The 25,608-nt window shown below is 54.9% G+C and overlaps 1 protein-coding gene across 1 annotated transcript; it reads left to right on the top strand.

Moving 5' to 3' along the window:
• The first annotated feature begins 1,733 nt into the window (after positions 1 to 1,733).
• Sema7a (semaphorin 7A (John Milton Hagen blood group)) lies at positions 1,734 to 24,908 on the top strand. Its single transcript, XM_046428049.2, has 14 exons — positions 1,734 to 1,931; positions 15,614 to 15,765; positions 16,230 to 16,271; positions 16,946 to 17,038; positions 17,248 to 17,332; positions 17,480 to 17,590; positions 18,129 to 18,268; positions 18,805 to 18,989; positions 19,814 to 19,922; positions 20,013 to 20,211; positions 22,831 to 22,958; positions 23,142 to 23,296; positions 23,493 to 23,554; positions 23,870 to 24,908. The coding sequence occupies exons 1-14, from the start codon at positions 1,760 to 1,762 to the stop codon at positions 24,229 to 24,231; spliced, it is 1,995 nt and encodes a 664-aa protein (XP_046284005.1). The 5' UTR covers positions 1,734 to 1,759; the 3' UTR covers positions 24,232 to 24,908.
• The last annotated feature ends 700 nt before the right edge of the window (positions 24,909 to 25,608 follow it).

Genomic DNA, 25,608 nt, shown 5'->3' on the forward strand with positions numbered 1-25,608 from the left:
AACTTTTTTTAAAAATATTTTTTAGTTGTCAATGGATATTTATTTATTTATATGTGGTGCTGAGAATCAAACCCTGTGCCTTATACATGCCAGGCAAGTGCTCTACCACTGAGCTGCGTCCCCAGCCCTTTCCTTTTTACAGAGAAAGACAATACTAGGGGCTGTCTATCTGACAGAGGAGGCCCTGGGCTGGACACCAAGTGTCAGTCTCAGAGGATAGCCTAGGCCAGGCCATCCTGCTGGCTTCTGGGCAGGGTGCAGGTCTCAGAGCAGGTCACACATCTTAGACTCTCCACGCCAGCTTCCCTCTGGAGCAGTGTGAACCTGGGTCTTTTGAAGCTGGCAGCCCCTGTGTTATCTCTGAAGGCATCTTGATTCCCCCTTCTTGGCTTGCTAGGATTCCTTGGAGCTCTCAGGTAAGGAGGAAGAGGCAGTTAGAAGCAAAATGTAGAATGGCAAAGCTAAACTTCCTGGTAGCAATACTTTCCTGGCCATGGAGCAGAGCAGAGGGCTGGGGCTGGGGCTGGGGCTGGGACCAGGGCATCCTGCCCAGTGTCTTTGCTGGTGTCTGCAGTGCATGAATTAAGTCTATGAGTTCTGAAGGTCACATCTTCATTTGCCTCTGCTGCTGCCTCCTCACCCTGTTTCCTGTCAGTGCAGTACACCTTGGGCTAGATCTCCAGCATGCACTAGATAAGGACTTACAAAGCTGGGTGGGTTTCCTATTTGTGGTTCCTTGGGGCTCAGGTAGAGCTTGTTGGTTCAAATCCTTTCTGACCTGAGGGCGGGGAGATCCTTTTTACAAAGGGCAGGCAGGTGGCTCTGAGAAGATGAACTAATGGCAGAGCTGCCTGGGCTGCTCAGGTGACTGCAGAGGGAGTGTGCCTGGACCTTCCAAAGGCACTATCATTGGGTCATCAGGTTGCCTGTGATAGCTGAGCCCTAGGCACCTTATGGGTAGAGATCCCTCAAGTTGGTCCTACCCTGCCTCCCTGACAGTGAGTCTTGGGCATGCAGGATGTTCCCCTCTTTTCACTTGGGGAAGGGGCCTTCCTAATTATATCCCCCTCTGCTCACATGGAAATGAGTTTGGATTTTCTGAGCGTACACCAGCTGGCTGGGGGGAGGCAGCCCAGAAGGCTGCTGGCTGGGGAAGGGAGGAGAAAGGAGAGGGAGGGGAGGGAGCCAGGCCAAGATGAAAAATTCCCAGTGTTCTTACAGGCAGAGCAATAATGGGGCGCTGCATGCTCCCCACACATCATCAATCGCCCTCCCGCCCCAAGGAAAAAAGCATCATGCTCCTGCTGATAGGCTCAGGCAAACCCATCCTGTGAGAACCTGACTTTCAGGCTCCAAACCTAAGTGCTGGCCAGAGTGAGGGTGTCTAGTGTTAGACAGTCTGCGCTCGCAGAGACTCCGTCCTCCACGACTTCTAGGCCAATCCTTTCATGGGGTAGGAGGAGTGGAACTGAGGCTCAGAGAGGGGATGGGGCCTGCCGCGGAAGACAGAACGCCACAAGTCTGTTGTTTGCAGCCGGGTTCTCCCGGTGGAGTTGCTCCGAAGCCCGTGGCGAAGAATCCCCTGGCTGCCCTCACGGCTCAGGATTGGGGCAGCAAGGGAGCCGAGAAAAGGCTGAGGGGCGGGGGAGGGGCGGGGTGGGGTCAGGCGTTTGACTCCGCCTCCTGGCGCTAGGTTCAGCCTGCGGCCGGGCGCTGGCTCAGTCTCGGCTGCTTGCCGCTGTCGCTCCGGGGCTGCGGGATGACGCCTCCTCCTCCCGGACGTGCCGCCCCCAGCGCACCGCGCACCCGCGTCCTCAGCCCGCCGGCTCGGTCCGGGCTCCTGCTGCGGCTGCTGCTGCCGCTCTGGGCGGCCGCCGCCTCCGCCCAAGGCCACCCGAGGAGCGGACCCCGCATCTCCGCCGTCTGGAAAGGTAGGCGGCGCCGCGCGGCCGGCGGGGCGCGGGATCGGACGCTGCGCGGGGCGGGTACGGAGTGTGCAGCACCGGGAGGGAGTGCGTGCGCGCGGCTCTGCGGGTCCCGGGCTGTCCCCGCAGAGAGCGTGTGGGTCTGGGTGAGTGTGTGTGAGTGTGCGTGGTGTCACGCCGGAGCAGGCTGTAACGCTGCAGCGTGCGAGCGGCTGGGGCCAGAGCCCCAGCTAAGTCGCTCCAAGTCCGTAGGCAGCCGGGAGCCGCAGCGCCCGGACGCAGGGGGAGGGTGCGGGCCCTCTCTCGGCCCCCAGCCGCTTTCGGTCTTTTAGAGCGGGGTCTTCCCCGCAGGACCCTTTTTCTGTCCCGGCTCCCCACCTAGACCCCCTCCTTCTGAGCTGCGGGCTCTGCAGGCGCGCAAGGCTCTGGCTGGGCCGGTGAAGGGGGCGCGGACCCGTTGCTGCTGCCGCTGCGCTCCGGCTGCGGGAACAAAGACCCTGCCGCCTGCCCCCGCCCCCGCCCCGGCCCGGAGCGCGGGCCAGGCAAGGGGGTGGGCACCCTTCTGTGAGCCGGGACGAGGTGTGGTGCGGGGGCTTGGGGCACCTGGGAGCTATCTCTGCTATGCCGGGACCGGCCGCTCCCCCCTTGCCCGCACGTGGCAGTTGTCACCAGGAATCGGCGCTAGCGTGGGGGGCAGTGCCCACGGGGTGGGGCGAGGCCATTGGGACCCCTGGCCGGCCAGCAGATATGGGGCAGGTAGCCTTTAGGCCACAGTGGATATGAGAACCTGGGGGACGAGAGTCTCCTCCAGGGCACCTCAGTTTAGACCCCTGTACAATGGGACGGAAAGCTGGCTAGGTGGGGGTTTGAGGCTTTCTGCCGCTAGGGACTAAGCTCCCCTCCCCTGCATTGCATATAAATGCCTCCCCGCCCCCAAGCGGACTAGCTCTGTCCCCAAATTTGGCGTCTCTGCATCTCCCCTGTGGTTGTGGTGGTGGGACTCACAGCTGGGGCTGTTTGGGTCTGTCCCCACCGGGAACCCTTTGATGTCTTTGGCAGTTTGCAGGGATTGCCGGAGTCTGAGCATTATCTGGGGCAGGTATTCTTAGCAGAAGGGGGGGGGGGAACCACACACAAAATGAGTGTCCTGAACTGCCGCAGCAGCTGAAGGAATGTGACTCCCCCAAGGTCACTGGGCGGCTTGAGCTCACGGTGCAGGTGGGGGCTGTGATCAGGTGCAGGACCAGTCCCGATTTTGCATTAGGGAGGGGAGACGGATTTAAGTGGTTCTTCAACCATAAATGAGATGCCTGTGGTCTCCAGCGCTGCTATCCAGCCAGAGGTGTGCCTGGTGTGAGTGGAGCAGTTTGGCTGGAACTCTGGCAACCCTCTGTGGTGAACATTTGCACACCCTTTGCTCCAGCAGGGGCTTCCTGTGTTCCCCAGGATCTTTGCCTTGCCTCAGTCCCCTTGACTGTCTTGGATACCACAGCACATGAGCTGTGACTGGAGGGGACAAATGGCCTTGACTAAGTGTTCTGGAATCTCCTCCTGCATCAAACCCCTTACATTTGGCTCTGCTCCCCGCCCCCCCAAAATCTTCCCTTGATGTCCCCCTCCACACACTTAAAGTACACCCACTTCTTAGCACTTAATGCATATCTCCTCATCCTGGGCACTTAGGTTCCACCCTGAGGCTATTTAAAGCTGCTTTCAGACCTCTTACCCACTTTTCCAAGCTCCCAGCCTAGCTCTATGCCCCCCTTCCCCTGCCCACAGCTCACTGCTGTGACCACACGGGCCATGTCCTCTGCTTGGTAATGCACCATTGACCCCCACTGGTTGGGGCTCACCAGCCAGTTACCAATCTAGTCCAAGGACAGCCTGTGGTCTCCTTCACCAGTGCCAGGTACCCCACTGGCCAGACAGGCCCTGCCATTCACCTGCTCACCAGGGCCACCAGCTGGTGATAGTATGCCCGGCTGACAGCTGCCTCCTGTCTCCTGTGGGGTGACACATGGCAGTCGGACAGAATTGAGTTTGGGTCAGGCAAATCCAGGACTGGAGTGAGAGTGGGCCCTTGAAGGCTTGCTGTAAAGCTAGAGCCCTGTCCACCAGTGGGTGGGGTATGGCACCAGGAATGACTAGATCAGGGACAGCAGTGGTTCCAGAGCCATATCTCTAGAAGACATAGATTGGGATTTTAGTTTTGAACCATGACAGGTGTAGGGACAGGTATGGAAAGGTCTTTATTTTCTACTGTTTGAACTCCTAGGGAAAGGTTGGAGCAGGGGGCTCTGGAGGGGTCCCAGCCTGCACTTGTTGGAAAGTTTGCTGCTTCTTCAGCCCAGTGAAGACCTGGTGCAGAGCAGCTTGGGCCAGGAGAAGAGATGTGCCAATGTGGTGTCCTTGAGTTCTGCATCTATCTTTGACCCTCAGAGCTTACTAGGGCAAGATGGGTTTGGGGGATTGTCCTTCCAGGGTGTCACTGACACAGTTCAGTCTAGGGTGTGAATGTGTGGTCCTGACCTTTCTCAAGCAGGGGCAGGAAGAGTGGATTGCAGGTGAGGGCAAGGGATTGGCAGAGTTGACAAATGTGTATAAGCTGTGCACCTGTCCCTAGTCCACCAATGGTTGAAGGAGGAGGAAAAACTCAGGAAGGTGTTGACTTCCAGGGTCAGAGGTGAGCCAGTCCACAGCAGGGGAAACAGCCCATCTCGTCTCTACCTACCCAGCTGGTTCTGCCCTCTCTCTGGTCCAATTAAACAATAGGATGTTATTGTTGACTCGGTGGCTGCTGGGGAGTCATTATGAATCCACTCCCCAGGGCAAGGGGTTGTTGTCACCTTCTCTAGGGGATGAGGTCACACCTGGGGCTCCCCAAGCATCAGCATTTCCAGTGGAAATCCTTACCTCCTCAGGGACTTGGGTGTATTCATCACCTTCAAGGTGAACTCCCCCTGCAGAACTGCGGGGGGTGGGGGGGTGCAATTCCCAAGGCAAAGGGGGAGTTTCCTAAGCTGGGAAAAATGCTTGGTGATGTCACTGTTTACTAAACTCTATGATCTCTGTGTCCTGGATAGTGAAGAATATGAGAGCAGGGGGTGGGGGGATAGACACTGGCACAGGCCCAAGATGACCCTGGCATGGGCAGAAGGGAGAGGTAGGAGGGCAGGAACCTTGTTCTGGTCCCAGCCTAGCTCTGGCCGTAATTGCTTTGTGACTCTGGGCAGATCATTGCCTGTTTCTGAGTCTCAGTTTCCCCAAATGGCTGAAGAGGTTGGGGGTAGGAGCTTGTTAGTTTCTGAGCCATATGCCTCAGGATTCCTGATTCTCTGAGGTGGGAAGGGCTGGGCAGAGTCTGGTGGCCTAGTCACATTTTTTTTAAAATTTTGAGTGATAGAAACCTCAAGGGAAATCCTTGAGTTTTTTGTTTTATTCTCTTTTTCTCTCATGGGCTGAAAGCTGAGGATCAGTTGGAGGAAGTAACTTCTTGCCTTGTGGCCTCAAGGGTAGATATATTCATTCAGCATATATTTTCTGGGGTGAACTTTCTGCTGGTCTGAGGGCTGGACTTGGGGACCTAGCAATGAGAAACTTGATGAATCGGTGCCCTTGTAAAGGGGGAGACTAGGCAGATAGATCTGTAGTGAGATGGAATGTAGCAGGGCCTGTAATGGTGGGCAGCTATGGGGGCTGAGGAGATGCTTAACCCAATTTGCATAATAAGAGGACATCCTGGACAAAGTGGCAAGCTGAGATGGCACTAGTAGGAGTTAGCTGGGGGAGAAAAGGGACCGAAAGATTTCAGACCCCAAAATTTGCATCTAGGACCACAGAGATAGTCATATGAGAGCCTCCCAAATGGAGGTGTGGAGTCAGCCTGCGGTGGGACCTGGGGACCAGGAAGGTTACTTACAGGAGGGGTCCTCTGAGCTGGGCCGCTTGTCATTCCATGGCCAGCCCAGCACTGGGGAAGAAGGCTGTATCATTTCAAGAAGTACCTGCCTCTCCAGTGCTGGCAACGCTGTGGCCCATGGTGGCTTCCTGGTGGGAAGCTGGGGCTGGGTACAGGGACACCAGGGCTTTCCCCATTGACTCCTGGCCGCAGGGGATTCTCCAGGTGAGGAGGCCTGTCCCTCAGCTTTTGTCTCTTTCCACTCTTCCTTTGTAGAGACTGTCCATGCCGGAGGAGCTTCCCACCCACCAGCCAGGTCCTGTTGGGGGGGTGGGGTGAGCAGACACCCTTCCTGTAAAGGGAAATGTAACAAAGGTCGGTGCCTTATGGCCTGGATTGACTAGGGAAGGGCAAGCAGGGGCATCGTCCTCTACCCTCTGGCTTAGGAATTTTGATCCCTTTAGTGGGAATAGATCATTTTGAGTTGGGGGTGGGTCCTGAGCACTTGGAGGGAACAGGGCAAGCTGAGCATCTCTCTTTGAGGAAGGCACAGCCCAGGGGACAGGATCTGACAGCTTGCAGAGGGCCTCAGCTGATATCTGGTCTCCATCTTCAGATCCACATCCCTCATTTCACCCCATGCAAGATGACTGGTTTTGTCACAAGAGGCTGAGCATACTTCCTCAATTTTTCTGGCAGCTCGGGGGCTGAAAGGTTTCCGTTTCTCTTGCTTTCCTTTTTTGGCCAGGCCTGACTGCCCCAGAAGCCTTCCTTCTTTCAGATGTGGGGAGAAGGGGGCCTTTGACCCCTGGCCTTACCAGCTCGCCTGTCCTCAGTGAACCAGGCAGGCCAAGGAGAAAGCCAGAGGTGGAGGACCTGGCCCTGCCTCTTCAGAGGCTTGCTCTTCCCTAGTCAGTCCAGCTAGGTCCAGGCCATAAGGCACCAACCTTATACAGGATGATTCTCCATCCCCTTTCATCAACCAGGCCTTGGCCCTGGCTCTGCCATCTCTCTAGGACAGTGCCCTGCTCTCCTCAAGTCTCCTCTGTACCTCTGTGTCACCATTCTACATAGAACACACAGCCACAGGGCTGCCACTTTCCTCAGTGCCAGATAGTGGCCTAGCCACTCCTATCTCAACTCCATGATTCTTTCCTCGCCACTCCCTGCTTCACTCCTACCTCAGGGGTGCCCCCCTCTGCATTCCATTCATCCTTTTCCTCCTTTCTGTCCTTCAGAATTGAGTCAGTTCTTTTTCAGTTCCTCTGAGGAACCTTCTTGGATGACCTTAGCCCACACAACCTGATAGTACAAAGCTTAGGACGTCAGAAAAGAAATGTCAGATCAGCTGGGTCAACCACACAGTTCTCAAATTAGGAAATTGAAGCCCAGAGATGACAGGGACTGGCCCAAGGACACCCGGCAAAATAGACAGAGCTGGGACCAGGCAGGACTGAGTCCTCTGCCCTGAGCCTGCGCTGGCCCCAGTTCTCGGCTTTTACCCAGTTGTCTATCTGCCCTCCTGCCCTGTCAGGATTGGATCTCCCTGTGCCCATCTCCTCCTCAGCCAGCACAGCTGAGCTCAGACTCTTGCTATCTCAGAGCTGTCCTCACGCAGGAGCCACATCAGCCAGGAATGTCATCTCCCCAGGACCTTAGATTTGGAACAGTTAGATGCACCTCTTCTGGCCTTTCCTTGGGATGGCTAGGCTCAGGTCTCCAGGGCAGGTTGATCCCTGTCACTGCTTGGGCTAATCTGGGTTTAACCATCAGGGCAGTGTGGGATTAGGCTGATCCTGCTGTGCCTCCTGTACCCCCTGCTTCTAATCAGGGCCATGGGCTTTGTGCCAGCACCCTGGGGGACCCCTGATTGTGGAGGGCAGCCAGCTTCTACCCCAATGCCTGCATCTATGTTCAGCTCCTCTGGGGGAGAAGCAGGAGAAGCCCTGGGGTTGCCCTTGGGGAGCCCCTAGGTGCTTAGAGCTGCCTGTGACTTAGTGAGAACCCCTGGGAGGTAATGACTAACCCAGAGGTATAGCCTAGGACCTTGACAAGAGGTGAGAACCGGAAAGGTTGGTGTAGACTGGTACTATCAGGGAAGGTTTCCTGGGGGAGGGGAAGGAGACAGGTTACAGTGAAGGACAGGGACACAGGGGACATGGGAGTCGGAGGGAGCCATTTGTAGTGGCGTTTGCGTTCTAGCCCAGGCCTCTGGCCCAGCCTATTGAGGAAGGAAGGTCGACAGTGGACAGTGAGCACCACCCTATCAGCAGCTAGAAACCCTTCCTGAGATGCCTACTCCTCTGCCATGGGGCCTGGCCCACTCCAGTGAGGCCTTTCCCTACTGTCCCAGCTGCCCCTTCTTGCCAAGCCCTAGAAATGGATGACGATGGAGCCACAGGAGGCCTAGTCCTCACTTGCTCTAGGACCCTGTGGTCCAGGTGAAAATCCCACCAGATAGAGTGATCTGAGAGAAGACAGTGCATGCCAGATGGTGGATGGTGCAAGGTCAGGAGCAGTAAAGGCTGAAGCAGTCTGGAACACTTCCTGGAACACAGGGATTTAAGGTGGAGCTTCCAGGACAGGTGAGATCCATGTGCAGGAGTGAAGGGACAAGGGCAAGCATGAGCAGTGTGCAGATGGGAATGAGCCGTGGCAGAGGTGCACAGAGGTGAGGTGGCTTTGATGGCCCTGCCCTGAGGAGTCAGTCCCTATTGGGAAGCACAGTGGGAGCCCTGGTGGATTCTTGAGCTGAGGAGCTGGGGGTGGAGGCTAATGTTTTGGCCAGCGCTGGCGGGGTGGAAACCTGTGTAGGCATGCAGTAAGTAAGGACTGGTCAGCACGCCCTGCCCTTCACCATGCTCATCTCCAGACCAAACTATATTTTTCTGTTGGGAGCAAAGATCTCAGGAGGCTTATCTTCCCAATTATTCATTTTGGTCAGTACTCAGGGCTAGAACCCATGCTGCACCCCCAGATTCCTGTTCTCTGTGGGCTTGCATACTCATGCTTGCTTATGCATACTCCGGGATGTCATAGGTGGAGGTCATGTAGCCAAGTAACCTCTGGAAGGCCCTGTTCCTGGAGTACAGTGTTACAAGCACTGATTCTACAGTCAGTCTGCCTGAATGTCGACCTCTGTTCCCCCACTTATTAGCTGTGTGGTGCTGGGTAAATTACTCAACTTCTCTGTGCCTCACTGTCCTTATCTCTCAAATGAGGATAATAACAGACATACCTCATACAATGAATGATTAAAAGAATTAATACATCTAAAAATCACTTGGAGTAGTGCCTGGCACATAATAAATGCTTTGAAGGAGTTGGGGCAGGGGTATCTTTGCTATCATCATCAAAATCAACATCCTCTTTCCCTCTGGTGTCTTTGGTTTCTGGTGGAATGCAGTCCTGGCAGTCAGGCCCCTGTAGCTCCCCGTCATGGGCTGTGCTGGCTGTCTGCCCTTGTACTGTCTCCCCTGCTGGTCCAGGCCCCGGCCAGGGCTGAGGAACCTTCTGTTTCACAACAGTCTCCACCTGCCTACCTCCCTTTACTTGGGGTGCTATTTTCTTCTTCTACCCTCTCCCTGACCCCTGCCCTGTCTCTGGGCCCAAGGGCAGGCCCTGCACCTCTGCCTGTTCCTCTGCTTTGAAGGAGCCACCAGCTGACCTTGGCTTCACTGGGGCTTTTGGAACCTGCTGGGCTAAAGAACAGGTGGAAGTTAGACAGGACATGGTGTTTGTCCTGGGCTTCCTGCTTTCCCTGGGCTTGAGCTCAGAGCCTCCTACTCCAGCGGAGCTCAGTGACAGCCTTCACTCCCTTTCAGTTCGTCTCCCCTAAAGCTTCCTTTTCACATGGCCCATTATTCCCAAGATTTTGCCCCACCTAGACTCCCAGTAGCCAAGCCTGGTCCTCTGAGCACAGGGATGCAATGCAGAGAGCACCAGCCCTTAGAGACTTGGAGGGATCTTGGTTTTCCTGTCTGTAAAATGGGGATGCAAACCATTGTCCTGTCTTCTTTGCTGGGTGGTTGGGGGATTTGGTGGGCTAGTTATTGAGGCAGATGAAGTCATTAGCTACTGTCTCCACTTCCACAAAGTGCACTCTGACTTCTCTAGCTTTCACAGGCCGGGTTTCCCAAAATGACCCATGAACTTCACCCTGTTTCGTGATTTGTTCCAAAAATCATCGTGGGTCATAAAACTCAGATCTTAACAAGGTCAACTCCCCCAACCCCATCCACAAAAGGGACCCAACTGAGGAAGGCCAGCCCCTGCTCATAGTCACAGCCACCCAGATGCTGAAGTGAATATGAGTCTTTTTGGAGCCAAGGCTGAGCCACAGGTCAAGTGCACTCCCCTCCCACCCACCACCGACCTTGGTGGACGGTGGATGCTCCCACTGCAGCCCAGCACATAGCTCGATGTTCCCCTGCTGATAAAGACGGGTGGACCCCTCCTTCCTCTGGAAACTGAGTACCACCTCGAGGCCTTGCCACCAGCACAGATGTTCTGTCCTTACCAGGCATCTGTTGGAACCTGACTCTGCCTCAGTGTTGCCAGGACCCTAATAACGACCATGACGTTTGCTTAGCACCAGGCCAGCACCACCCTGGAAAACAAGGCTTCTCACACCTTCTTTCCTGGCCATATTGGAAGAGGTAGCGTCATGGAATATTTGTTCCTGTGCACCCGCTGCCAGCAGAAGGGTTTTTCTTCACCCCCTGACACAGCACCTGCAGTTCCACCATTAGTCATGCCTTTGGGTTTAAGACTTTGATTGCTAAAGACCCCCTGGGAGATCAGGGCCCCACCTGGAAGGTGGGTGGGCGGGTGATTCCCTTTAGTTGTCAGGTTAGTGACTTGGCGCCTAGTGAACAAGGAAGAGAAGGGTAGGGAGAGGGATGACGCAGGGAAGTAGAGAGAAAGAGACTGAGTAAGACAGCTTTTTTTGAAAATCAGAGGCTCTCAAGAAGTCTAGGACGTGTGACTGGAGAGATACAGCGAGGTAATGATTCCAGAATCCTCAGTCTCCCTTGCTGTGTGTTGTTGGGCCAGTGGCAGAGCCTCTCTGGCCTCTGGAACCCCCTCAGCTCAGTGACTGTTTGGATTCCCTCCTTTCCACCTTGACCTGAAGGGTGTGGTATTCCTGAGGGTGGAGAAGCTGCAGACTAATTCCTGGGATCCATGTGGCCCATAACTCTTCTCTCTGGCCACGCCAGGGTGTAAGGGGGCCCAGCAATGCAAGATGGAAAAACTGTGGGTGGGTGGCTGGGTTCCCGACCTGAAGTGGCCTGGCTCCTGCTCCTTGGTTGTCTGACTCAAGTGTTTCCTGCTGGGATGCCCACATTCCTGCCATTCTCTCTGCCCACTTTTAAAGGGCTTCTTGAGGTGAGCATTCAAGGTTCACTGGGTTGGTGGGTCGTGTTGGAAGACTCTCCCTGCCAGACTAGACCAGCCCTTGATGCCTCTTTTGTGGACAGCAACCCCTCTCTGCCCTCCTCTTAGGATGCCTTCCTGTTTTACAAGCAATGAGGACAGTGGGGACCAGGGTGAATACAAAGAATGACGTCCCTCCAGGCAGACCTGTTTTGTCCCCACCCTGCGGGGTCTGCAGCCAATTTGCTAGTCAGTCCATTACTGAGACAGTGGGGTGTGGTAAGAGGAATCAGGGCTGATTGTTGTGTGTGTGTGTGTGTGTTACTGGGCATTGAACCCAGGGATACTCTACCCCTAGAGCTACATCCCCAGCCCTTTTTATTTTTTGAGATATGGTCTAACTAAGTTGCCGAGGCTGGCCTTGAACCTATGATCCTCCTGAGCTGCTGAGGTTATAGGTGTGCACCATGGTGCCTTGCCCGGCCAAATTCTTTTCAGCGGGATCAGAGCCCTCCACCTGGGCGCTGTATCTATGTAAGACCACCTCCCACTTGACCCTTATTATATCTGTCCGGAGCTGGAGCTGGGCCTTGTAGGCCCTGCCATTTTGAGGTGGTGCGGACTCAGGAGACATGGGGCCTGGCTAGGTTTAGGGCATCCTGAGTGTCCTCTTTATTAGTCTAGCAGAGCAAGGATTGGCTCGGAATCACATGGAGTGGGGGTGGGTTTTCTTGTGCCCAGCCTGCCTTTGGGCCATGTCCTCCCCATGTGCCCCTAGCCCCCTCCTCTGCCTGAACCCCTGGTTATTCTGGGAGCTTTTAGCTACCACTTAGTCAGCCACTAATGCGTCAGGCCGGGGAGTGAGGGGGGAGACACGGTGCCAGACGGTGCTCCTTTTAGACACAGGATGGGAAGCAGAGGGAGCCAGGAGGTGGGGGGATGCCAGAGGAAGGGGAGGCATTCCCACTCCTGGCCCTGCTCCTCAGGAGAAGGCAGCAGGGGAGACTGATGGACAGTGGGTCAGTGTGTCCTTGGGCTGTCTGCTTCTCCCCTCCCCCATCACACAGGGCCCACCTTCCCGATTCTTCTCTCGTTAGAACTCTGCTAGGCTGTAGCACGTGTCCTCTGTCTCTGTACCTACCATACTGTCAGCTTCTCCACCTTTGCTTAGGCTGTTTGTCCTGCCTGGGGTCCCTCCCCTCACCCTGCTTTCTGGCCCATCTAGCTTTTATTTGCCTCCCCATCCCTTTGGGTTCATAAGCCAGCAAAAAATAAATTCTTTAATGATGTGATACTTCCTCCCTTGGCCTGGGCCTATTTAAGGCAGTCCCCAGCCTTGGTCAGACCCTGCCTGGGCAGAAACCTGAAGTCTGTCCCCTCCCCTGGCCAAGCTCTCTCGTGTTGATCCAGCCGGGCCACAGATCCTGGCCATGATGGCTTGGTGCTGCCTTCACTTCCAGGCAGCCCTCCTGCCCCTGAGCCCCCAGCCCCCTCTCCTGCTGACCTGAACAAAGCTTCCTTTCATGTATTCATTGAGCTGCCGCTCTGACACTTCCCCAGCACAATCAGGCCCTTTGAGGGCCTCGGGCAGTGCAGGAGCCGGGGCTGGAGCTGTGGTGGAGATTGGGCCAAGGTCTTGTCCTGGGGCCGAGCTGGTGCCATCCCCCCACCCCATTCCATACACATCACCAGGCACAGAGCCAGGAGAGGCAGGAACCTGGGGGTCACAGGAGGCAATGATCCTGGGGTCCAGTTTGTTCTTCTGCAAAATGGGATGAACAGACCTTGTCTTCCCTTACTGTAGCCATTACAGCCAGCGTTTGAGGGGAATAGGCTTGCAGACCCACACAGGACAGTCCTGGTCCCACCACCATCACCCTCACCCAGCAGCCGGCAACCTTCTCCCTCCCTTGATGTCGTCAGCATATACTTCATGAGCAGCCCTGGACTCTCTTCTGAGGCTGTTTGGCTTAGAGGGCCAAACAGCCTCAGAAGCTGTAGAAGCTTCCTGTTGTACAGCTGTCTCACCCTCAGCCTGGATTCCCAGAGCAGGGCCAATTCTCCCCTTCAGTCCTGCCCTCCAGGCCGTGCCTCACTTATCAGGCTTGACTCCCCAGAGCAGGCTCAGGACTGCTCTCCTCCCTTTGATAACCTTGAAACCCTCAGACAAGGGCTCTCACCAGGGTCCCCTCTGGTGTCTCTTCCCATATGAGTAGAGCTATGGTTGTACATTGGCCTTGCCTGTCCCTCCAAGATCTGGGGCTATGGCCCTGGGGCTTGTGTGGGACTAAGGGACTGGTGGAGTTGGCCAGTGCAGCCTGAGGACTAAGACTTCTTTCCCTTGTCCCACAGTGCTATTTCTCAGACCCCAACCCAACATCTCCAGATGCAGTATGTATGTTTTCCTGGCTGCCGGGCTGGCTGTGGAGGCAGCGGGAAGGGAGGTGGGGCTGCAGACTGTCTGAATCCCGGGCTGGCTGGCCCAATGGGGACTCTGGCAGCTAGCTCAGGCTGCAGGTGAAAGGGGAGCTGTGGATCTGACTCAGGAAGGCCACGTGCCTGTGGGCTGCCGACCCCAGAATTCCAATTTTACCCCAGCTAGAATTAAGTCAGAGCAGGGCAGAGCCGGGCAGAACCGAGATCTGCCAACATCCTATGCTCACTCCAAGCCAGTAGCACAGAGCTGGGCTCTCAGCCCCTGCCTTACGCATCTGGGGCTGATGGGGGTAGCGTTGGGGTCCAAGAGTGCTGATTCCTCTGAGCTTTTGGGTCAAGCTATTGGTGGAGTGCCCCAGGAGGGCCAGGCCAACCAGAGAGCAATGAATTTGGCACATCTCTGTGGCCAACCATGCTGACATTCCCTTGAATGCTCCTGAGAACTGTTACTGTCTGGGTGAACCAATCTGTCCAGCTTGCTAGCGTGATCTTGGCGAGGCTTATACCCCAGGGCTTGTATCTCAGTTTCCTCCCTTGTACAGTGAGCCAAGCCACAGCAAAGGTACCAAATAAGAAAACATCCACTTCCATGGATGACTTGGCCACACAGCGATACGTATTTCTAAGGAAAGAAAATGAAGGTGTAGGTCGTTCAAGTGTGAGGTCCAGCTGCTTCTTGCCCCTGTTGAATGGAGGATCAGTAGGAATGGCCCAAATGGCAGCAAGAGGGATTGGGGGCAGACTTGAGGAAATGGCAGTTTTTCTCTGTCTGGGCTGCAGCTTGTCCTACTTGGGTGTCACTGCCAAACTGGCTGTCCCAGAGTTGGTTGCAGCTGAAAAAACAGTGGTCAGACCAAGTTCCTGGGTGGGGCCCGAGGCTGAGCAGAGGTGGGAAGATGCTGGCAGTATATGATTGCTGAGGGCACAGCCACAGACTATCCCATCCCTGTAATTTAGTCTTGCAAACAGGACAACCTCAGCAATGTCACCGGAGATGAGACAGCCTCTCCCTAGAGGTGGCGGCTGCAGCTTTTTTTTTTTGGGCAAAATTGTCCTGGTCAGCTCTTCTATTGAAAGCCCAGCCTATTCTCTGTGAAGGTCCTCCTGTCCCAGAGTTGCTGGAGAGGGAGAACTGATCCTTATCCCCAGGAGATCTGGCATCTCAGTAGGTGAAGCCAGGCTCCAGTGGGTGGTGCTACAGAATGGTGCAGGGGACAGAAGCACAGGCCCTGGTTCAGAGGCTGCTACTCATCAGCCCCAAGGGGGCTGCCCGTCCCTTGACCTCTGTTTACCCAGCCTCGAAATGGAAGGGAGTGGGTGTTATGATTCCCTTCAGTTCTGATCTAGTGTCCACTAAGGGGTGGGTGTTATGATTCCCTTCAGTTCTGATCTAGTGTCCACTAAGGGGTGGATGTTATGATTCCCTTCAGTTCTGATCTAGTGTCCACTAAGGGGCGGCTGGACGGGGTTGGACAGAACTTCCTCAAGGAGAGCTTAGGGTTCTGAACAAAGGGATTCTGGGAAAATATGAACTCTAAGGGGTATGCTTAGAGTCCCTGCTGTTTGTTCTGTCTTGTGGCAGCAGAGCTGATGAGCACTGGTCCTCCTGCTCCAGCCCAGCCCCTCAGGAGTGCGCATGTATTTGGGGGATGGGGTCTGTTCTCCCCAGACATTCCCCAAGCCCTCCCCCACTCTGAGGTCACATATAAAGTGGAGAGAGAAGCTGTCCTCCTAGGGGAGTGGCTATGGCTCTGGGGGAGGACAGCCAGTTGCTGGACCCTACTAAGGGACTCATTATTTCTCCTGTTCATGGCTCTCTGAGTTCCTGTGCTACCCCATCCCAGACCTTGTCTCTGAGGCCTCAAGTGCCTTGAGCACCAGACATCAGTTGCCACAAAGTGCTGGTGTGCCAGGGGCAGGTCGGGGTCCTTTTGCTAAAGCCTAGCCTTAATGTTTCTATCCATTGCCTCCTTCTCAGGCCGTGCAGGGCAGGACCGAGTGGAGTTTGGCCAGACTGAGCCCCACACCGTGCTTTTTCATGAGCCAGGCAGCTCCTCCGTGTGGGTCGGTGGTCGAGGCAAGGTCTACCTCTTTGACTTCCCCGAGGGCAAGAACGCCTCTGTACAAATGGTGAGCCTGGACCCCGCTCTTTTCCTTTCCTTTTCCCTCCCATACTACCTCTTCTCTCCCTCTGACCCTGGTGAGGAGCCTCAGGGAATGAAAGCTTGGATCTTTCACTTCCATATCCACAAATGGTTTCTGGGAGAGGCTCCCTAAAGTTGGTCCAGTTTGGTGTAGGGAACTAACATAACTTGCCATGTGGGTAGCACTGATCCGGAAGGCTGGGACAGGAAGTTAGGCTCCAGAACCCATGACCCATCTCCTGAGGTCTTGGCTTTGGGCTCCTAGTATCAGACTAAACAGCTGTGTAATCTTGGGAAATCTACTTACCCTCTCCAAGCCTGGGTTGTGCGTCTTATCTAGAAGATGAGAATAGTGGTCACTTCGTCTAGGGCTTGTCCTGAGGCTGCAGGATAGTATTTCAGGGCATGTTACCACTGGCAGAGTGGGCTAATGCTTCTTCCCTTCCCCAGGTGAACATCGGCTCCACAAAAGGCTCCTGCCTGGACAGGCAGGTGAGTGTGTGTGTGTGTGTATGTGTGTGTGTGTGGCACTTGGGTGGCCAGCCCCCTTGGAGATAAGGGAGGAAACCTTGAGAATCTGAGGCAGGCCAGGAGTGGTAGTATATGCCCGTAATCCCAGTGACTCAGGAACCAGCTTCAGCAGTTTAGCGAGGCTCTAAGCAATTTAGCAAGACCCTGTCTCAAAATAAAAATTTAGGGCTGGGGATATAGTTCAGTGGTTAAGTGACTCTGAGCTCAGTCTCTGGTATAAAAAAACAAAAACACAACAAACAAATCACAAATATATATTCAAAATAAAAATGCCTAGGGAGCTATAGCTCAGTGGTAAAGTGCCTCTGGGTTAATCCCCTAGTAGCCCCCGCCCCATGCACAAACATGAAAGAAGAAAAAAAGAAGAGGTTCATAGGAAGGAAGCATGATTCTCCCCAGGCTGAAGGGGGAGGTGTGGGACTATCCTAGGGGCTCCAGTCTGAGCAGGAGACATTATCCCTCTCTGGAGGCCTCTGTTCTTGGTGGAGGCAGTGGGAGTGGAGTCAGCTGGACTGTCCTGGGAGGCTGCCACCTTCGCTGAGCCACTTCTAATGTCTTCTTTCCAAGACTGAGGGTCCTACTGCCAGGGCCTTCCACCAACCCAACTTCTTTTCCTGTCTTTCTTCCTGGAATAGGACTGTGACAACTATATCACGCTCCTGGAGAGGCGGAGTGAAGGGTTGCTGGTCTGCGGCACCAATGCCCGCCGCCCCAGCTGCTGGAACCTGGTGAGAACCTCTGTCCACCATGCCTGAGCTCCCTCTTTCTGGGTGGGCTTTAGCCCCTTATGGCAGGAAGGAGATGGGGAACCTTGAGGTTGGGCTTACCCAAGAGTGGAGTCCCCGTGAGGGAGAGCCTTCTGGTCAAGAATCAAGACCTCATGGGGGGTAGTGGCTATGAGATCATGCAGCCATCTAACCCCCTTGGTGTACCCCAGGTGAATGGCACTGTGGTGCCACTTGGTGAGATGAGAGGCTATGCCCCCTTCAGCCCGGATGAGAACTCCCTTGTACTGTTTGAAGGTGAGGCAGCGCTGCTGCGGGGGCCCTTGGAGGATGCTGCTACACCAGGCCAGGGGAGGGATGGTCAGCTCCTTGTCCATTGGCCTGGGCCCTAGGGGAAGGATGTAAGGAGGTGCCCTTACCAACACCCCCCACCACTGTCCCTAGGGGACGAGGTGTACTCCACAATTCGGAAGCAGGAATACAACGGGAAGATCCCTCGCTTTCGTCGCATCCGGGGCGAGAGTGAACTATATACCAGTGATACCGTCATGCAAAGTGAGTGGGACTGCAGCTGGGCCATGCTGGACCAGGGGATGTGTATGCCCAGATCTCCCAATGGGCCATTCAGAAAAGCAGGGTCTTGGCGGAGGCCTGCGCAGCCCGTGCCAAGGAGTTTGGGCTGTGAAAGCAGAGGCAAGGTGGGCCTACACACCCTGGGAGCAAACACAGAGGAAGCCCAGACCAAAGTTCATCCCTCTACTGAGCTCCTAGGGGGGCCACCCCTCTCCTTATTAAGGCTCTGCCAATTAGGCAGAAGTGACCTGGGAGTCCCCAGGGACTTTCCCCCAGTCCCCAGGCATGAAGTCATTGCTCCTGGGCCGATGACATCTTATTGTAGGAGGAGGGCAAAACAGGTGTGGAGTGGTGCTGCAGAGTCTAGGGCCTCTTGGGGTGTTGGACTTTGTGTTCTGAGTTTATTCCAGGTATAATTTGCCCTGGGCTTGTGTAGACCCTGGGAAAGCGTGGCAGGGTTGGTGTGGGTCCCTCATGCAGGCTCCCCAGCCTCACACCTGTTCACCTGTGTCCCTGGCAGACCCGCAATTCATCAAGGCTACCATCGTGCACCAAGACCAAGCCTACGATGACAAGATCTACTACTTCTTCCGGGAAGACAATCCTGACAAGAATCCCGAGGCACCTCTTAACGTATCCCGTGTAGCCCAGCTGTGCAGGGTGAGTGGGTGTGTGAGGGGGGATGAGTAGGTGAGTATGTGTCTACACACAAATAGGAGTGAGTGAGGATGTGCGCGCTTGCGTGAGTCTGTGTGTGGGGCTGTGGGGGCAAATGTGGGTGCACAGATCATCATGCGTCTGAGTGGATAAAGATGGTTGAGCTCATGTGCATATGTGATGTGCCCGAGTATGTGAGTGACAGTGTGTTGATGAGTGTGTTTTGCTTATATGAATAAGCTGTGCCCTGTGTGTGTGTGGGGGGGTCAGATGTGTGTCTGAGCCTGTGTGTTGTGTGGGGACCGAGCACTCTCAGCATCAGGACCTCACTGTGTGCCCTGTGCCTTTGGTCAACCAGGCCTATGACTGGAGCCTGACCTGAAAACCTGCCTATGCTCTCCCTGGAAAATTCTGACCCCTTTACAGCTTGTCCTTCTCCTCCATAGCCCTAAGGCTGACATTCCTCATAGCAGATGCCTCGGGTGTGTGGGGCAGCCAGGCAAATTCTGAGAAATCACCTCTTTCCTCTGTCCTTCTAGGGAGACCAAGGTGGTGAAAGTTCACTGTCAGTCTCCAAGTGGAATACCTTCCTGAAAGCCATGCTTGTGTGCAGCGATGCTGCCACCAACAAGAACTTTAACCGATTGCAAGATGTCTTCCTTCTCCCTGACCCCAGTGGCCAGTGGAGGGACACCAGAGTCTATGGAGTTTTCTCCAATCCCTGGTAAGAGACCTTCATCCTGGGACTGAGGCTGGCATTAGATATGTCCAATAGGGATCTTAGTGTTGGGCCCTGCTGATGTGGCCTGAGCAGGGATCACAAGCTCAGTGACAGGGCTACTGCTGGGTGTGGGGTAGGAGTAGGCAGTGTAAACGTGTGTACTGTTGGTCGTGATCATGTACACATGGTGTGTGGTCATGCATCATATGCACACTCATGCCTGTGTGTCTTACCATGTGTATGCTCAGAGCCCTGGGAAAGGCTGCTGAGGCCTCTCCTGGGGTGCTGGGTGCTGGGTGCTATCACACCTGCTCATGCATCGCCTGCGCCTGATAATTCACACTTCTTAATCGCTCTCATTGATGGAAAACAAGGCAGACAAAAGTGCTGGGGAGCTAAGACCCTGCTCTGTGGTTCCCTGTGTGGTGGAGCCACCAACTGGGGAGGGATAGGGGTCTTGCTTCCTGGAACATCAACACTCTGCATCCTGTGCCCAGGGAGTCTAGAGAAGAGAGTCACCCAGCTCATGTTGGGATTCCTCCTGCCTTGACATTGGGTAGAGGTGGCCTCTGAATTCAGTGATACTGTAGCGCAGAGCATAAGGTTGTGGTTTTAGATGTCAGGGGAGAAAAATTAGGTTGAACTTCTCTCCCTCCTGCCTTTCTCCATTGGTGTTTGGTGATGCTGTGAGTTTGGCTCCAAAGATAGTCCTGGCTCACAGACCAGGGAACTGTGGATATGGCCCACCTTCGAATGTGGCTGGTCTGGATGAGTGGGGTTGGGTGGGTCCTGGGCCCCCTATTGAGGTGGTCTCTGTGTCCCTGCAGGAACTACTCTGCTGTTTGTGTGTATTCCCTCGGTGACATTGACAAGGTCTTCCGCACTTCCTCACTTAAGGGCTACCACATGGGCCTTCCCAACCCTCGGCCTGGCAAGGTGAGCCGTAATACCAGCTGTGACCCAGGTCCCAGCCCTCTCCTAAGTCCCCTCCCAGCCATCTGACTGACCCAGGCTTGCTTTCCTTAGTGCCTCCCAGACCAGCAGCCGATACCCACAGAGACCTTCCAGGTGGCTGACAGTCACCCTGAAGTGGCGCAGAGGGTGGAGCCCATGGGGCCACTGAAGACACCACTATTCCACTCTAAGTACCACTACCAGAAAGTGGCTGTCCACCGCATGCAAGCCAGCCATGGGGAGACCTTCCATGTGCTTTACTTAACCACAGGTGAGGGGCTACCCTGGGACCCCCTGGTTTGCTTTGTAAAAATGGATGTGAATGGTATAAAGAAGAACATAGGTAACATTTGGATGGATATTCATATGTGGAAGGAAGAATTGATTGGCTGTAGCTTTCAGAGATTAGTGCATGGGGTTGGGGAAGATCAGGAAAGTGCGGAGGGCTTCCTAGAAGAGGCAAGGCAGAGGGAAAAGTAGGAGACATCTAGGATGAGAGAAGAGCACACAGAATTTGGGTAGAAATGTGACAAGTCTGAATGAAGCCCAGTATAGCTTTGGTTCAGATGTTTGTCTCAGGGAATAAGATGGTGAAAAGAGATGTGGAAAGTCAGGAGGAGGGGCCTGGGAACTGAGCTTCCTGAGAGTCCCTGCCGGGTAGGATGAGGACCACAGACCCTTTCCCTGACTTGGGGATTGTGTGGATGAGACAATACATTCGAGAACATGAGGATGGAGTTCTAGACGGGAGAGCCATGACAAAGCCTCACAGAGGACTGGAGTAACCTCTCCTCTTCCCTGGAGGCCTTCCTGGGAGAAGTTGGGTGGAATGCCCTGGGAGATGGTTCTGCATTCTGGAAAACTGCTGGGCATGGAGGAATCAGCCCTGAACTGGGTTTGTGGCAGCTTCCTGGTCTCAGACTGTGGGCCAGGATGGATCCTGGGAGTGGGCTTGGAGGCCAGTGGGGGCCAGGGCTGCAGGCTTTCCTCAGACTAGAAAGGACCCTAGCACCTCTGGGGCCACCCATTTAGGTCCCAGACACCCACCCTCAATGATTCACAATCCCCCATGTGACTTTCTGCTGCTGTTTCACCTTGGGGCTATCTGGGCTGTGGTGGCCTGATTGGAAGCGAAAGTCCAGGGCCATTGTTTGGCTTCTGGAAGCCTCAAGGAGAAGAATTTCCCATGGGGCAGGACCTGAGCTCTGGGTCCTGAGATTCCATCCCTTTATCCTTCCATTTATTCTGGCTTCACAGGCTCTTTGTCCTTGCTTTGCCTTCACAGTACATGGCCTAGCTGTTGTGGTTAGTCAGGGGATGGCAGGGCACTGGGAGTAGGGCTGAAGAAGTCACAATACAGGATTGGGAGCAGGAATCAGGACAGGAAAGGCCAGACTTAAGTGGACTTCCTGCACACCTGGGCTGCCAGCACACTCAGGGATTAGGGGAGGTGTCTGGTTCTCCTTGAGGGCCATGTGAGAGGTACTATTTTGGAGCCTGCAGCATTTGGAAATATTGGGGCTAGAACTTTTTGAATGGAGGGAGGTTACTGGGAGAAATTATTGACTCTGTTCCTGAGAAGTTTACCAAGGAGGTGTTCCTGGACCTGTTTAGAAGTAGGCAGAAGGAGGGCTTTGTGTGTGTGTGTGTGCGTGTGCATGAGAGAGAGAGAGAGAGGGAAAGAGAGAAAGAGAAAGAGAGAAAGAGATAGTGACTGGGCTGGGGGTTTATTAGGTCCAAGGAGCCTCTGGCCAGAACTTAGAATCTTCAGATGAGAATCACAGAGACCTAGAGAGAAACTGTCCCAGGCAGGCAATCATCTGACTGCTTTTTGGGGGGCAGGTGATGCCCTGGGAAATGGGGAGGGAAGGAGAAAGGGAAGGAGGCTATTCTAGAAACTGGGACAGCAGGTGAGGTGGGATTAGGAAGAACAGGGGTCAGGATGCCCATTAGTCCCCAACAGGTGCCAATGGAGATTGGAGAGAGTATTGGTGTAGCGAGCAGCCTGCTTATGTGACCTTGGGGAGTCCTTATAAGGAATCTAAGGTTCTTTTCAGATCTAAGATTTTGAAAAAATTAAAATATCCCCTAAGACTAAATGCATTGTGGAGTACTGGATTGGATCCTGGAACAAAAGAAGGACATTAGTGGAAAAACCCGTGAAATCCAAATGAAGTCTGCAGTTTAGAGAATAGTAATGCACCAATGTCAATTGCTTAGTTGTGACAAATGTGCCATTGTTATGTAAGGCAGTCACATTAGGGGAAACTGGGGGAAGGCTAGACAGGAACTCTCTGTACTATCTTTGCAACTTTTCTGGAAATCTAGCATTGTTACAAAATAAAAAAAAATTATTTAAAGAAAATATATCTTCTAAGAGTCCAGGAGTGAGGGGAGTCTTGGAAGAAGCTGAGGGGTGGGGTTCTGACAGGTCAAGGTTCCAGCTTGTTCTCTTCTGATCACCAGCCATGTGACCCTGAAATAGTTGGTTACTTTTCTGAGTTTCTTTCCCTTATCTGTGAAGTGGGAAGAGAATGTCCATCTGGAAGGGTTGTGGAGGGGTGACAGAGGTAATGCATGAGCGTGGGACTCCTGGTTTGCCCTTCACGCTGCAGCCTCGGGCACATTGGGGCTCCTCTTGGAAGAGCGCTAGGCCTCCTGGAATGGCTGCTCAGGACTAGCCTTGGAAACTTCCCGGCTGCCCTTGGGCTTTGCGTTCCTTCCCAGTCACACTCTCCTCACCCCACTCCACCCCAGTCCTGTGACCCTTGCCTGAGTCACAACTTCCTACCCCTCCCCATCCCGTCTTTCCCAGTACCCAGCCTCGAGGGAGGCTGCCCAGCTCTGATGTAGAGCCCTTGCCTGCTGACCCTCTGCCCACTGTCCACAGACAGGGGCACCATCCACAAGGTGGTGGAGTCAGGGGAGCGGGAGCACAACCTCGTCTTCAACATCATGGAGATCCAGCCCTTCCGCCGTGCGGCTGCTATCCAGGCCATGTCTCTGGATGCTGACCGGGTGAGCCTCCCCACCCCTGCTCTGGTTCTGTGGGGCTATCCTGACAGCCAGTGTGCATGTGTTTTGCATGTCATTCTAAGATCCTTTGATCCTTAGGGCCTGCCCGGCCACAGGACCCCTTGTCTGGGAGCTTAGGATTCAGCATAGTGGCCCTGTCCTGACCCGGTCTTGTTTTCTTTCCAGCGGAAGCTATATGTGAGTTCCCAGTGGGAGGTGAGCCAAGTGCCCCTGGACCTGTGTGAGGTCTACGGTGGGGGCTGCCATGGATGCCTCATGTCCCGAGACCCCTACTGCGGCTGGGACCAGGATCACTGCGTGTCCATCTACAGCTCCCAACGGTATATTGCTTGGGGTTTCTTGGCCCTGGGAGAAGGTGGACATGGGAGTGGGGGTGGTGTTGAAGGGCTGCAGGAGGTGTTGTTGTGGGGCCATTTTGGCCAGACTCTTCTCTTTGCCAATACTGTGTAAGGAGTGAGGTCAGGCCAGGGGCCTGGCTGCAGCCTCCCATCTGAGCCTCTCTTCTTCCAACTCCAGGTCAGTGCTGCAATCCATGAATCCAATGGAGCCACACAAAGAGTGTCCCAACCCAAAACCAGGTACCTGATCTAGCCCCACAGGCCACAGTTCCATGAGTGAAGTACATCTGTGCCCCTGGTAGCTTTGGTCTGAGGGAGACATGAGTGTGACCTGCAGGCTCCAGGCAGATGGGGCAGGACAGTCTGGCCAAGGGAGCCCTATGCTGCTTTTGAGAGGGATGGAATGAGGATTGTGGGAGAACAGAAGAGAAATCTAGGAACTGGGTCCCATGTTCACTCAGAAGCCTTGCCCTAGAAGCTCAGTCTTCATGGGAGGACACAGCCTCCCTTAGGATCCCTCAACCCCTCCTTACAGCTTCTCCACTGTCTTCCCAGATGAGGCCCCGCTGCAGAAGGTTTCTCTGGCCCGGAACTCTCGCTACTACCTGAGCTGCCCCATGGAGTCCCGCCATGCCACCTACTCATGGCGCCATGAGGAGAACGTGGAACAGAGCTGTGAGCCTGGCCACCAGAGTCCCAACTGCATCTTGTTCATTGAGAACCTCACGGCCCGCCAGTATGGCCATTACCGCTGCGAGGCCCAGGAGGGCTCCTACCTCCGTGAGGCTCAGCACTGGGAGCTGCTGCCTGAGGACCGTGCCCTGGCCGAGCAACTGATGGGCCGTGCCCGTGCCCTGGCCGCCTCCATTTGGCTGGGGATCCTGCCCACGCTTGTTCTTAGCCTCCTGGTTCACTAGTACCTCCAGGGGCTAGAAATGTCCCAGGCTTCTGCAGCCCAGGGACACTGGAAAGGTCTCGCATTCAGAGCCGGCTGGCCCGGAAGCTCCTTGCCTGCTGTTTCTTCCAGGGGGACTGAATAACCCAATAGGGGACCAAAGGCCTGGAGATGTCCAGCCGCAGGCGGCTGCTGGGCCCCAAGTGGGATGGGGGTGGAGGGGGGCCAGAGAATGAAGGCACTAACTGTGAAGTGGGGTGGCAGTGACCCAAGACTTTATCTTCTGGAGAATATTTTTCAAAAACTCCTCACACTTGACTAAATGCAGCGATGCTCCTGGCTTGAGAGCCTTTGGGCCGGCATGTGGGTTTGGGAAAGGACCTGGATCCCCACCTCTGGACCTTGGGGCTGAGGCCTGAGTCCTTCTGGACTCTGTACCCAATTGCAGTCTTCCTTACCTCCTTCCTCCATGTCTGGATGGCTAGTGTCCCTACATACCCAGGGCTGCCCTGCCAGGCCCCGCCCTCTGCAGCTCCGTCACAGTCTGGGTCCCACTGAACAGTCGCCTTGCATGTTTATTGAAGGATGTTTGCTTTCCGGACGGAAGGACGGAAAAAGCTCTATTTTTATGTTAGGCTTATTTCATGTATAGCTACTTCTGACTGCATCTGTATGAAAATACCAAAACTACATGCTGGGGGGGGGGGGAGAGGGAGGGGCAGGGAAGGGTGGGGTGGGCGCTGGTCCCAGTCTGAGGCTCCTGGGGTTGGGATAAGAGTCCAGGGACAGGCATGGGTTCTAGGAGAGTGGCATGAGCTGGCTCTGCCCCAGGAGCCCAGCCTGAGGGCGCGAGCCCCTGGTGTGGGGGGGTCCTGGGGGTGGGGGTGAGGGAGACAGGGGAGAATGAAGGAGAAAACTGAGCCCTAGGTTCGCCACATTCATTTAGAAGGAGGAGCCGGGTCCTTGGGGGAGGTTCCAGGACTCTGCCCTTGGCATTGGGGGTTGGGGGGCAGGGAGCATCCTCCCTTCCTCTCAGCCCCCTTCCCCAGGGGCTGTGCTTCCATGCTCCTAGCCTCCCACCTTCAGCTCAGGACATGTTATAACTTAGGCTAAACTGTGAAAATTCCAGTGGGGATGGCCTGGGCCAAGCTCTCCAAGTGGACGGCCATACCCCTAGTCCATGGATTTCAGCAAAGAGCTGGGCCCTTCTCCAGCTGTGTCTGGGGCAGGGCCTGGGGCTGGTGGCCTTCTAGCTTCCGCCCTGTATCTCTTCTCAATGCACTTTAATAATGTAACATATTACTAATAAACGAGCTATTTATTTACCTGTGCCTGTTCCCTGCCTGCAAAGCTGTCCTGACGGGGTGGGGGCGAGTGAGGACTCCTGTTTGCTACTGGT

Source organism: Marmota monax, unplaced genomic scaffold (assembly GCF_021218885.2).
Source record: "Marmota monax isolate L192 unplaced genomic scaffold, Marmota_monax_Labrador192_F-V1.1 WCK01_AAM20220418_F8-fsc00111, whole genome shotgun sequence".
NCBI classification, from domain to species: Eukaryota; Metazoa; Chordata; class Mammalia; order Rodentia; family Sciuridae; genus Marmota; species Marmota monax.

Coding starts and splice junctions, on each gene's coding strand:
- Sema7a (XM_046428049.2), top strand. CDS start 1,760: ATGACGCCTCCTCCTCCCGGACGTGCCGCCCCCAGCGCACCGCGCACC. Junction 18,990..19,813: donor GGAGTTTTCTCCAATCCCTG/GTAAGAGACCTT, acceptor GTGTCCCTGCAG/GAACTACTCTGCTGTTTGTG. Junction 20,212..22,830: donor TGTGCTTTACTTAACCACAG/GTGAGGGGCTAC, acceptor CACTGTCCACAG/ACAGGGGCACCATCCACAAG.